The sequence below is a fragment of the Hoplias malabaricus genome, chromosome 8, assembly GCF_029633855.1.
Source record: "Hoplias malabaricus isolate fHopMal1 chromosome 8, fHopMal1.hap1, whole genome shotgun sequence".
In the NCBI taxonomy this organism is placed as follows: domain Eukaryota; kingdom Metazoa; phylum Chordata; class Actinopteri; order Characiformes; family Erythrinidae; genus Hoplias; species Hoplias malabaricus.
This window is the reverse complement of record NC_089807.1, coordinates 27,893,671-27,907,651: the sequence shown is the minus strand read 5'-3', so window position 1 is coordinate 27,907,651 and position 13,981 is coordinate 27,893,671. Positions and strand designations below refer to the sequence as shown.

Here is a 13,981-nt window from a genome sequence, read left to right as displayed (position 1 = left end):
ATAATGTATCAATCCTTTATTATTATTATTATTATTATTATTATTATTATTATTATTATTATTATTATTATAGCTGTTTTGAGTTTTTTTCTACTCAAATTTTGAAATCAATTTACTGCCTACCAATTCCACCTGCTAGCTAGGTCTCTCCTTGTCACGCATTGTGACCAAACTGGGAGGATGCAGGGAGTACATGCATCCCCTTTTTGGACTGCTGCTAACACAGTATCATGCTACAGCTCAGCATGCTTGGAGGAGAGCACCAAATACTCAGCTAACAAATGTACACATAAAGCTTGCACTGTGCTGAGCGATTTGGAAGAAGGAGGGTCATCCTACCCACTCAAAGAGAGCGAAAGCAACTCTTTAGGACTACCAACCTGATGTGCCTCAGGCATCACCGAGCATCAAACTTGTGATCTCCAGATGATAGAACCAGTGCTTTTGTTTCTTTTTTTTTACTAATGCATTCCGTGTGTTTTCTTGCAGTGGAGCGGGACCGGGATTTTTCCCACCAGAGGAGACATTATAAAGAGTTCCGCTTCGACCTGACTCAGATTCCCGAGGGAGAAGCAGTGACAGCGGCAGAGTTTCGCATCTTTAAAGATCACTGTCACGGCAAATATGAAAATGTCACGCTCATAGTTTCCATATACCAAGTTATCAAGGAATACCCAAACAGGTGAGTGACAAGAGCTATAGCCTTTACTACAGTGGTTCCCAAAGAGTGTGTATGTGTGTGTGTATGTACAAAATACATATTACTTGAAATAATTCCACTGGAAAATGGTGCATCAGTTTTATTTCGTTTTGTTCCATAAAAAGCAAAAATATTCTTATCTACAAAAGGTGGGCTTTGCATTCATCAGCATTAATTAATAGGAAACCACAGCTTTAAGAAATTATTAAATTAATATTTTCATACAGCAGCGTATGCTTTCAGCCAAATATTTCTGGACACCTGCTCATGCAAAATTCCTTTTCAAGTCTAGGTGATTAAATTAATGTAAGGGATTGAATTAAGGGATGATTTATGCTTCTGTGTTGTGGCCTAGGTAACGTGTTGCTGTATATCCTACAACGTACCCTATGCCATACTCTATGCCATACACTGCACCGTAGCTTTATGCCCCTCAAGCCAATGCATGCCATAGAGCATGATGGCCTTACAGTTTGATTCATGTTACATTTCACCTAAAGTTTTCTTAGTGGTTCACAGACCACACGGTTGAGTTACAGCAGAAGTGTTAAAGTTAGAAGTGTTTCTGTTTGGAGTGAACTCGGGTTCATGCATGCAGATATTATTCATAAATGTATGCTTTTGCTTATTAATGCTCTTGATGCTGACGTCAGTGAAAAACAAATTGAACTCCAAATATTTTGAAATGTTTTGGATGAGTTGAAGTGATGGATTTGGAAAAGTATTTATTGCTGTATTTCTTTATTTATGGATTTCAGTAGTGAATGACCATCAAGTTGATGCCCTTGAAGCTTAAAAGGATTAAATAAATATTGAATATGCTTTGGTTCTTGTTTACGTGCTGTGGAGATCCACTTTGCGGTAAAGCTCTGTGCAAAAGTTTGGACACCACTGGTCCAATGATATGATATGCTGCTTTCCTAACTGAGAAGATATACACATCCATCAATAACATTTTTCACATAGCTACGTTTGCAGCAAGTTTACAGTGTATATGATGAGTGTAACATACTGGGAAACAAAATAAACTTAAAATACTGTATGTGAGGGCAGCATGGTGGTGCAGCAGACAGTGCCACTGTCACCCAGCTCCAGGGTGTCTGTGAGTCACAATCCAGTCCTGCATGATGTAACACATCCGTCAGAGCAACGTTATTGTCATATTTTGCTAAAGCTTTTTTTATTGCATGTATATATGAATAATAATAATATATATATATATATATATATATATATATATATATATATATATTCTGTTTTGAATGTTTTCCCATGAAAACATATAGTAACAATCCTTTGTATGTGATGTGAGGAAGTCATCTACCCCTTTAACGTTTTTCTTATGGGAAAATAAGATTTATATTGCATATCAATTACATCATGCAGCAGTTTATAGAGCATAAACCTCACATAAAGGAACACCTTTTTGGTTTCTGGCAGCAACAATATGTGATGTATATGGATTTTAAACTTGTAAGTGAACATAGAAGCTGCCAAAGTTTGTCTTCCCCCGAACATTAGTTCATGTATGAGGGTCGACTTTGACACTGAGTGACATTCTTAGTTTCCCCTATGGCTCCAGTGGATGTTTTAAAACGCTCTTTTTAAAAAGCCACGGCTGCTCTGTAAAACAGTTTGGATGGGCAATCAGGCAGAAAATAAAAGGACATCCTGTTTATACTAGAGTGTCTGGAGTCTGTCTGGAGTCTCCTCAAGTGCTGATTAAACAGTGTGTCTCAGGAAGTTTTAAGAGTGTAATTTGTCACTATTGAAATACTGACAATGGTCTTAAGCCACACGTGGCAGTTAATATACTGCTTCACCAAGAAAGAACAGCTGAACAGCTAACTCAGAAATTACCTTTGATAAACCTTTTAAGCAGTTTGAATATAATATTTCTAAAGTAGGTTTATAGCATGGGTCTTGCTGTTAATTTCACAGTTTTTTTTACAATGAGTTAAACTTCTTATGAATACATAATAACCTATAATCTATAGCATAGGCCTGCAGCACTACTTATAAGTAGGTATAGTTACATGAAAAACCCTTTACAAAATACGTGTACATGACCTTTTTTTAGGCTTCATAACACATGAAAATAATGTAAAGACTACATTTACATTAATATAAATGTAATTAAATTAAATATTCATTCATTCATTATCTGTAACCGCCAGTTCAGGGTCGCAGTAGGTCCGGAGCCTACCTGGAATCATTGGGAGCAAGGCAGGAACACACCCTGGAGGGGGCGCCAGTCCTTCACAGGGCGACACACATTCACTCACACTCACACCTATGGACACTTTTGAGTTGCCAATCCACCTACTAATGTGTGGTTTTTTTGGACTGCGGGAGGAAACCGGAGCACCCGGAGGAAACCCACGCGGACATGGGGAGAACACATCAAACTCCTCACAGGCTTGAACCCACAACCTTCAGGTCCCTGGGGCTGTGAGACTGTGACACTACCTGCTGTTCCACCATGCTGCCCTTAAATTAAATATAATATAATTAAATTATAATTAATTCATTTCATAAGTATTATAAAAAGTTTACATTTATTAAGCAATAGGAATATAGGAAAATAGGAAATCTTACACTAGTTTTAAAGTTATTTTCCCAATAAAGTTAAGTTGTTTTCTTACCAGTCTTATTGGCACACATTTATAATCACTTGTTTTATTTAGTGCTGGAAAACTTCCAAATACCAAAGTGGCAGGTGGCACTTTTATCTGCATATATTTCACAAACAAAGCATATTTCATAACCTTCACAGATAACACTCCTCACTATGTCTCCTTGTTTTCATAAAAGTATGAAATGTAACTGTGTTAATGTAATAGGATACATTCTCTGACTTTAATCCAGTGGAAAAACTCAGCTGACTGTGGCATTATGGGCCTTTGAAGTAAAAATGAAATGAAATTTTGAAATGAAGACAAGCCTTTCATTAAAAGTGTAACAAGGGTGTTTGCAGACACCCCTTTAATTAGAGAATTTGGCTACCTTGAATTACACAGATGTTCAGCTGTGCGCACACAAACACACACACTCCTTGTATCATCTCATTAGAAAAGCATGAAATAAGCCAGGAAAATGTCACCATGCTAAATACCAGAAGTGTTTGGAATGTAGTCAAGCCCCACACTGTTGTGTTGTGTTGGGTTGTGGAGCAGTAGAACTGTGTTCCTGGAATGATGGATCTCCTTGTAGACTAATCATACAGCATTGATACCTCATTTTACTAATGTTCTTGTGGAACTTCATCAAATGCTCACAGAATTCAATAAACATATAGTGTAAGGCTTATTCGGAAGTTGTCAGTGCAGCAAAAGTGGACAAACAACTTATTAAAACTTTGATTTTAGATTTAAAATGGCATGTTTGGTCATCGTCTACATGTGTTATTTACCTGATCCAGGTTATTTAAAATGTATTTAATGGACATTTATAAATTAAAGATCCCTATATGTTTCTTACCTTAATCCCAAGACATGTACATTACATTTTGTACAGGTCTATTAAGCATTAAAGAGGTTCTTCAAACTGCACATCTCATTTAAAAACATGGTCCATTAACATCTCCTTAAATGGCCAGGACCTGCCAGCATTTTTAACCTAATAATAACTCTTCTATGACAGTGGTTCTCAAAAGGGTCCCCAGATGAGCCCCAGATGGCGCAGATATTTTTGCACTAACCTAACCGGCAACACATAGGGATAAACCAATAATGGGATCCATCTGGGGTGATTGAGAACCACTGTTCTTACATATTTGTGTTTGCAAAGTAGTCCATGCAGTAACTGGATAGTACACTTTAGGATAACAGTAATAAACATGGGATGTTAAAAAGCCTAGGAATGTAAGGGTTAAAGAACATTCAATTTAGAATTCCTTAATCCAATTCCTGATCCTGGGTTTTAAAATTACTGGCTGTGATGGCAATTATTGACTAGTCCATATTAGTAGAAGGGAATTTCCAGTTTTTGCCATGATTTGTGGATAAATAAAATTCATTCAGTGCTTTAAAGTGAAATGGCTAGTTCACGAGTATGTATGGGTTATGTACATATTACTTGTTGGTTGGGACATTGTCGTGTGTTTGCTTATAGTTGTTGAATTTTTTGGGAACACAGCTCTGCACTTCAGTTCAGACAGAACAGTATAGATTGTTTATTTATTTATTTAATTATGTATTTAGTTAGTTAGTTCCTTGTTGCATCATCCAACTCCTGCTGGAGTCATTAATTGGCCACCAATCTAAGGAGTGTTTGAATCACTACAAAAGACCACAGCATAATTGTGAGTTGGGTAATATATATATATATATATATATATCCTGTAGCTTGGAGATTTTATGGATTTAGTCTACTTTACACATCACGATTTGTTCCTACTCAGCTCACTTGGAACCATGAGTAAGCAGGTACTAGAAAAGCACTTGGTTCCAAGTACCAGGTACCAAATTTGATTAATAGAAAAGCAACAAAGATAAGTAGTGTAAAGCTCAGTGTATTTTAAAGTGGCACAGTATGTTTGAGGAAAAAATAAATGTTGTTGGTATGTGGCTGAATATGAACTTGTTTGTGAGTTTTTATTCAATGTCTGAATTACCACAGTACCTCATATGTTACTTGATTTCTTTAGTTCTATAGCACATTCTAATTTTACGTACATGCAGTTAACAATCTCCCGAATTTGGCATAAATTCCAACTTAAATAATTAGAAACAACAAAAGTAAGTCCATATTACCCAATTATGGAGTAGGAATAGAGCAATATCCTCATCTTGATTTGTGCTTTTCATTGCTTGCGGTCTATAAAACCACTGATGTGTTTTCTGTGCCGTGATCAAAGAGAGAAATCCTAGCATTTCCTTTTTTTTTTTTTTAACTCATTTACCGACACTGGGGCTTTGTAAACACATTAGACCTTTTTAAGCATGCAAAACCAATGAAGAGCAACAAATTGTGAGTAAACGTTCTGAATTTTATAAAAATTATTTTCATTAAAATCATGCACAAAGCCTTTAACAATTAGTGCTTACAAACTGCAGGACTGGCAATGTGCCATAGAAACCATTTTGAATCTTTCATTTTTAAAAGTTTACTGACTTTTTTCTCTGCTACAGTGTGTGCAGCTGTTAATTCAAAGTTGAATCTTTGAATGTTCCTGAAACTGCATAAGCTGTAAACCGGGGGTTAGTCAGCTGGGCTTCTGCTGTATCTAATCTATCAACCTGCACTCATCCAAGGCCTTGGCAGAACTGAGGACTGTCTTTGTTCTAGGCCATGTGCACAATGTGAGAATGTGTCACCCCCTTGCATCACTTCCCCTTCCATTCCAACCCTGTTCCTCCTCACTCGCAGGGTTCACACTCCCTGATAAAGTCCAAGGATAAGGCTTTACCATTAACAGGTCATTTGCAAGTTCCCTCTACTTACGAAGTTTCAGAAGCCCATCAGTTATCGCTCCTGCCAGTCTTTGTCAGGCCACTCACATCCAAGCAGGACCATCTGCTGCTAATAGAGGCCTCCAGGGGAGGAAGACCATTCCCTTCAATCCCTCAATCCCACCTGCCTCTGCTGCAGTTATAAGCCACAGGAAGAGGCTTATCTAGGACAGGGCATTGACCATTAGGAAGGTTTCGATGAAAACACAATACTGATGTTAAGGGGCTAAAATTCAGTTAATACATATTTTATAGTGTCAAAATTAAACCAACAGATTTTATTTAAATAGTGATTCATACTGTAAATTTTCAAACACAAATGTTGGTCCTCAAGGGATAGATTTCTCAAACTCTAGAAGCAGAAACTCTCTAGTCTATAGTGCTTTTCCACTACATGGTACAGACTTTACTTCACTTTGCACATCTTGGCTTTCTTTTTGGATTTTCCATGAGGAAATCATGGCACCTGGTACATGGAAATCTGGGACTTTTGTAGCTCATAGGGCTTTTGGTATGGCCAAAAATTTGCATTGCATAATTTTTTTTAAATTTACAATTATTATGTATTGTTTGTTTACGGCATGACTGGGATCTTATATAGGTTTGCCACTTATATATAGGTTTGCCACTTATTCTTGTGCCAAAAATACACTTCATAATGAAGGCTTTAAGTGTTGTACAGTTTGCGCACAAAATGACAATAAATGAAGGAATAAAATAGGCAAATTTGTACTACCAAAGATGTTTAAATGAAGAAACTACTTAAAGATCTGCAGCAGCCTGATGGAAAATTCAGGAGCGAGCGAGAGAGAGAGAGAGAGAGAGAGAGAGAGAGAGAGAGAGAGAGAGAGAGAACAGATCTCTTTTGCCATGTCTCTCAAAGCTGTTGGTTAGGATGCAAAAACGTTCCGGGGGGTCATTAGCGAGAGTGCACATGCACTAGCCTAATGTTGCTAGCCACAGGAGTGCTAAATGTTTGTGCTGTGCCTAAATTACACAGCCCTCAATTTTGTTTTTGCTATTTTGTTGCACACTGATTGACAGGTATACAGCCCAGCTCTGCCTGCTCACTAGTGTTTATAAGTGAGTAGAGTAGGGACTAAACCATGATGTGTAAATCTTGTAGAGCACTGATTGGCCAGACATCCAGAACAACCAACTGGTTATAAAATCTACAAGCTACAGCAGGAATCACATTTGTTTTCATCTGACCCACAACAGCAGCTCTTAAAATGACATGATGGTGTCTGACAAAAGACTCCACTGAGAGCTGGACTGTGCAACCAGAAAAGATATATCTGAAATGGTGCATGGCTAAGTGGGGTTTGCAAAGTAAAAAATGCATGATGAATAAACAACACTTGCTGTGGCCTAGTGTTGCCAGATTGGGTGAATACCCACCACATTGTACAGATTTAGTTTTAAATCAAATTGTATTGCTTTATGAAGCATTTTAGGAAATTATTATTATCAGCAATTAATGGGCTATTAGGCCATTAATTATGCATTTTGGCTGATTTTGAAAGACATTTTGCCTGAAAACTCGTGTACAATCTAGCAGCACTGCTATTGTCATTGTTGTAGTTTCCAAAGCCTGTGGTTGCAATATCACCCTTTACATTTCAGGGAGAGGCATGCTAGTGGAAAATCAAGTATCAGGTACCAAGTTCCAAAATGTGAATAGACTCAAATAAAATTGAGTATATAGGGCCCGGACCCACTGTGACCATGAACTGGATAAGCGGTTACAGACAATGAATGAATGAATAGTAAACAAAATTGTCAGATAAAGGTCAGTAGTACATTAATACTGACTGATATTATTGGCCAAACAATATATCAGTCAAGCCCTATGTTTTCGCTTATATTTGAGCAGGACATAGCTGTGGCTTGCACTTCCCTGGCTTGCATGCCATAGAGAGATGGAGGTGGAGATATGGTTCTCCAGGGGTTCTCCGATGGTGATTTGAAACAACCTTGACCACCCGAGGCCTCAAAACCACCAGGCCACTCTACTTTTATGAGGAAACTGGATCTAAAACCTTCACACATTCACCCCCTTTTCCGTGTGGCTTTTATTCCTTTGATAAATGGAATTTCTCAGCTCAGCACCCAGTTCTGGAAGTCTCACCTTAGGTCATACTCCACTCTGCGGGTGTTAACTGCTTAGCAATGTGCAGTAATTGTTAAGGAAAAGCTGTGAAATGGTGATAAAAGTATTAAAAATAAAGCATTTCATGTAGGATCTGCTGTAAGCTAAGGATTATACATACTGGATTTGCCATGTGTATATTTAAAGTAAAGATTTATACAAGACTTGATAACATTTTTTGTTTGTGGTATGAGATCAGGGCCAATTTGTGTGTGTGTGTGTGTGTGTGTGTGTGTTATGCATGTCTGGGCCTGTTAAATTGTCTTTTTTCTAACCTCACAGTGTGTGGACCATAGGATATTTTGGAACATGATTTAGTGGTACAAATTTGAAGCCAAGATAACAAAGAAAGACTGCATTCATTTTAAGGCTTAATCTTTGAATTTGCATTTGTAATTGCACATGAAGAAGGTAATTATGGATCTTTATATATGCATATGCAAATAAGACATATGCTCAAAACTATATTCTCAATGATCTTTTCAGAGATGCTGAGACATTTTTGCTGGATTCAAAGAAAGTCCGTGCCTCAGATGGGGGATGGCTGGTGTTTGACATCACAGCTACCAGTAACCACTGGGTGCTGAACCCTCAGCAGAACATGGGCCTTCAGCTTGGCATAGAAACAATGGATGGTAAGGCAAAGACATGAGCTTATTTTCTAAGCATAAAGCATCATAATGTTAGTGAACCACACTGCCTGTTTCAAAAGTCACTTGAAAAGTTATCATTTGTAGTCCAATGATTGCTCCCAATGATTCCAGGTAGGCTCTGGACCCACCGCAAGGCTGAACTGGATAAGCGGTTACAGATAATGAATGAATGAATGAATGTAGTCCCTTAGTGGACTTTTTGTGTGCACATTAGCCCTATTCAGACAAGATGTTTTTACATGGAGAGCTGAGGTAATGTAATTTTACCACATAACATCAGTAATGTTTACCTACCTATAGCGGCCAGAAGTTTTATTCCTCTGAGTAACAACCTCCTTTAGATTGTCATATGGATTTGCATGTGATGCATCATTCAGCACCAGAGGTTCACCAACAACTGGGATGATTCATATGATTTTTACCATACGTTACATCTCTAAATGCCTTCTCCAGCACCTTCACTCCTGAGAAAACACACAAGAAACTCCTTTAACATGGGATATGATTGAAGACCCCCCAAACACAAACACATGTCTATTCACATGGGATTAATTTACCCCAGGGTTATTTTTACTGGTCTTTTTATAGTAGTTAAATGATTCCAGAATCTTTCCTGAAACGGGAGCGGGCACACCAGAAAAATTACTGAAATGGTCTAATCAGACATGAATAAACCTACTGAAATACTCCATTAACAACCCCATTTCCAGAAAAGTTGGGAGAGTGTGCAAAATGTAAATAAAAACAGAATGAATAATGTGCAAATCATTTAAACCATGTTTATTTATTTAATTTAAAATAGAACAAAGGCATTTTTCAACATATTTCAAATGGAGTTTTATTGCCCATTTTAAATTTGACTTCAAAGAAATGTGTTGCTGCAACACATTCCAGAAAATTTAGGATGGTGAATAAAAGACTAGTAAACTTACATAATGTTACAAACAAATAAATGAGGTTAACTGGTAAAAGGTCAGTGAAATGTTTAGGTTTAAAAAGAGCATCTCAAAGAGTTGATGAGGGGGGCTTCACTACACTGTGAAAGACTGTGCAAAGAGTGAAATAATTCAAGGATTACATTAACACACATAAACAGGATCCAAAACATGGGGCCTTTTCTGGGACCCATTCAACTTAAGATAGATTGAGGCAATATGGAAAGATGTCCTGCGGTCTGACAAATACATTTTTTTTAATTCTTTATGTAAATCATAGATGCAGCGTCATCTGGGCTAAAGAAGAGAGGGACCATCCAGCTTATTATAAGCGCACAGTTCAAAATCCAGCATCTGTGATGGTTGGGGGTGGGGGTACTTTAGTTCACATAGCATTGAGTGACTTTTACATTTATGCACTGTTAATGTTGACTGACATATACAGGTTTTGGGGCAGCATGCTGTCATCCAGGTGTCTTCTTTCCAGGAAATCCTTGCTGATTTCAGTAAGACAAAAATGTTTTTGTTTTTTTTAAATGACTTGCTAACTCACAAATAAAGATGAGAATACATAATCTATTTTTAATAATACAAATTTGCATTGAAATACATTTCTCCAGTCTGGTTATTGATTGAAAAATGGAGAAAGCTTTTCTCTTTTCTTTCCTCCAACTTAACTGGCTAAAACCTATATCTGACCATAGTAGCTCAACATTAAACCTTAAATCAGATGTTATTCTGAAGAAAATTTAAACCATATCTCCTCTCTCATAAGCCATGTGCATGTTTTGTATTGCATTTGTATTTCATATTGTCACCATGGTTTCAAATAGCCTTATCATGTGGGTGGACATGGGAGGAAAGACTGTCTGCACTTATTGTTGGATGGTTATTTTCCTCATCCTGTTCACCATGTGATTTTACACTGGCTACCTAGAGTCTGCACTGTACATTATTTATTATGTCATAACTGTTATTTTCAAGTGTCTTCTCAGGAGCTCAGGATGTTTAAGCTCAGTCTAGCATTCATTGCTTATACTCATGTTCTGTGTTGCACCATGGTCCTGGAGGAACGTTGTCTCATTACAGTGTGTACTTTGATATAGCTGAAAAAAGCCTCTTGAAACTTTTTATAAAAGTTATATATAACAGTTAAATATAATTTTTTATATAGCTTAATATGGCCCTCTCTTCACTTTTGAAGGGGTTGAGGGATCGGGAGGTATTGTTGGGATGAATATATAAAATCTATATTTTTGTTGCTCACAGGTATGATATCTGAACTTTTTTTTTTTTGGTAATAATTGATCAAACAGGCTTTGGACCTTAGTGCTTCTTCCTGCGTCACACAGTGCAGAACTCCCTCATGCTTAGCCTCTCTGCATAACAATTTGTTATGCCAAGTTGTTATCACATTTCCCCACTGGATATGTAGGTAATTTTGTTTCTTAAAGCCATATTAATATATTTTGTATAGGCAGTTATTTGTGATTTTTAATTAATTATTACCATATACTGGAATACCAGTGGCAGATTGTTAAAGGTATTTATTTTTTCAGTTTCTGTAAAGATTTGAGAAACCTTTAGTATTCTTATTTTTTCCAGGGGTTCAGCAAATATTACAGTAATAAATTGGAGTTATACACATAATTTATCTTGCAAGCCTATTGTCTTTTGAGACTTTTGGTGTATTGTGTATCTTATTGTGCCAAAGAACCACTAATATGTTATGAAAAGGAAAATTGCAGACAATAGCTTTAGTGGGTAGAGGGCTAGAGGCAGTCAATTTTTAGGTCTACAACAACAACAACAACAACAAAATTATTTTGTCAGCAAAAAAATTTTTCATATTTTTTTATGGACACAATGGTATTAATTACATTCATGTTTTTTTTAATCCAGTGTTGTTGTTTTTTTTTTGCTCTCTGTACCTGAAAATGTGCTCTTTTGCACAGATATGATAATAGTTTGAAAACAGTGCACAGTTCAAAACCAGTGCACATGTTTAAACAATAGAAAGCAGACAGTCTGTACTTCTGTCAGAAGAGTAAAATCAGTCATAAAATCATTTCTTCTGGGAGCTGTTTGATTTTGAAGTGCCATTTTTTGGCTTTTGCAGTAAAACTAAAAAGTGTAACTGCTGTTTATCTCTGAAAAAACTAATTCTGTTCCTCTTATTGTTGGACTATTGTTTTGCTGACCCAAGGATGCTCTTCTTTTAAGACTTGATTCTTCTTAAGATTTTTTATTTCTTGCTGAACCTTAATTATATTCTGAAATCATGAAAACACCCAATTATTCCTCACTGTAACACACGACACATGAGTGTCGTTATATAGAATCTCATTTTATCTCACAGGATAAACATATACTTTACCTAATGTGTTTATTCAGCTAAAACTATCTGGGCAAATATATTCAGACATCCACTTTTAGAATGAAGTTTTTTCCCCTTTCCTGCAGGCTGTACTCCTCTATGAAGTTTTAACACTTGTTACGTAAATATTCCTGTGTGGGCTTGATGACATTCTGTGTTCAGTATTAACATTCACTAATTATAAGATGTTTCATTAACATTTGGACATATACTTTATGTCTTAGTGTGTAGAGGCACAGGATTTTAAAACAATGCTACAAAAAAAAACCACACACAACAAAATCAAAAGTCTTGCATTGTTGTAAAAATGGGTGAGCATTAGATAAGATTAAATTACTACATTATATTACGCTTGAAAAAGATACAAATTTGTTCCTAAAACATTCTCTTCAAAGTTTTAAACAGTGTGTTTTGTCTTTGTTCATATCCAGGACGAAGCATCAACATGAAATCTGCTGGGATCATTGGAAGGAGTGGGCCACAGTCCAAGCAGCCTTTTCTTGTCGCATTTTTCAAAGCCAGTGAAGTGTTGCTGCGCTCTGTCAGGGCCGCTGGGGGCAAGAGGAAGAACCACAGCAGAAACAAAAGCAGAAGTCAACAGAAAACCTCACAGGCTCCCTGGAGTGCAGGTACAGTTTGTGTACATCCAATGTCTAAGCTATAAATCCCACTGTGTCTGTAGCATAAATTTCACTGGCTTTTGCAAGTACATAATTTTTAACAAAACAGAGCCTTGTCTTATTGTTTTTTACAGTTTAAAAATTTTATTTAATTCCAATTTTTTTTTTTGCGCTTTCTACAAACTGAAATTGTGACAAAGCAACTATACAGGAATCGGGAATTAACAGAAAATAGACAATACAATAAAGTAAATTAAGCACTGTTTTCAAAGCACTGTTTTAGACAAGTATAAATACAAGGAATATACCCAGTTTTAGAAACACCATCTCATCCTACATTTCTTCTGAAATAAATGATATTATTAGGGAGTTTGTCCCCCTTTTGCCTCAGGAACAGCTTCTGCTCTTCTGGGAAGATTTTACACAAGATGGAGATACACTGCTGCAAAGATTAGATAGCATAAAGTCTTTAGAGAACTTTAGTAAGATCTTTTGTATTTGTAGAAAATTCCACTTTTCTTCATCCAAATGGTGTATCCTTTATACTCCTCTAGTACATTCTTGGTTAGCTTAGGCTCATGTGCAGAGCTTCCCTCATTCATGTCACGCTTATCTAAACAGACTACACAAACTGTAAGCCTATATTTTCACAATGGAAACATCTAAATGCAGCCAAGTTGGAGTTCATTCATTTTAAGTGGCATCCACAATTTTGAAGATATAATAGGATGTGGTAGCATGATCATCTGGTCTTTGGGAAATGATTTAACTAATTTCATTGCTAAGTGAGGACCATCCGTCAGCTGGTAACACAAAGGGGAATGCCCATGAGGGTTGGACACTGAAGCCCACCCATGCAGAAGTAGACTAAACAACATTAAATGACTTTGCTGGCGTTTGAAAACTGACGGTGGGGGCTTTTGCTGTTGCTTTTTTTTAAAAATCTAGATCAAAACACCAGTGAGCAGAAGCAAGCCTGCAAAAAGCATGAGCTTTACGTCAGCTTCCGAGACTTAGGATGGCAGGTACGGAAATGTCAGAGAAACAAACAAAGGAAAAGTAAACATATCTCAAATCATGTTCACAGAGAA

The 13,981-nt window shown here is 36.8% G+C and overlaps 1 protein-coding gene across 1 annotated transcript in view; it reads left to right on the top strand.

The window, feature by feature from the left end:
* bmp5 (bone morphogenetic protein 5) overlaps positions 1-13,981 on the top strand; it is a 29,229-nt gene that overhangs the window by 13,127 nt on the left and 2,121 nt on the right. The window contains exons 2-5 of the mRNA XM_066678604.1: positions 490-682; positions 8,792-8,940; positions 12,702-12,899; positions 13,839-13,915. Coding sequence (XP_066534701.1) covers positions 490-682; positions 8,792-8,940; positions 12,702-12,899; positions 13,839-13,915 — 617 coding nt within the window. The remainder of the gene's footprint in view (positions 1-489; positions 683-8,791; positions 8,941-12,701; positions 12,900-13,838; positions 13,916-13,981) is intronic.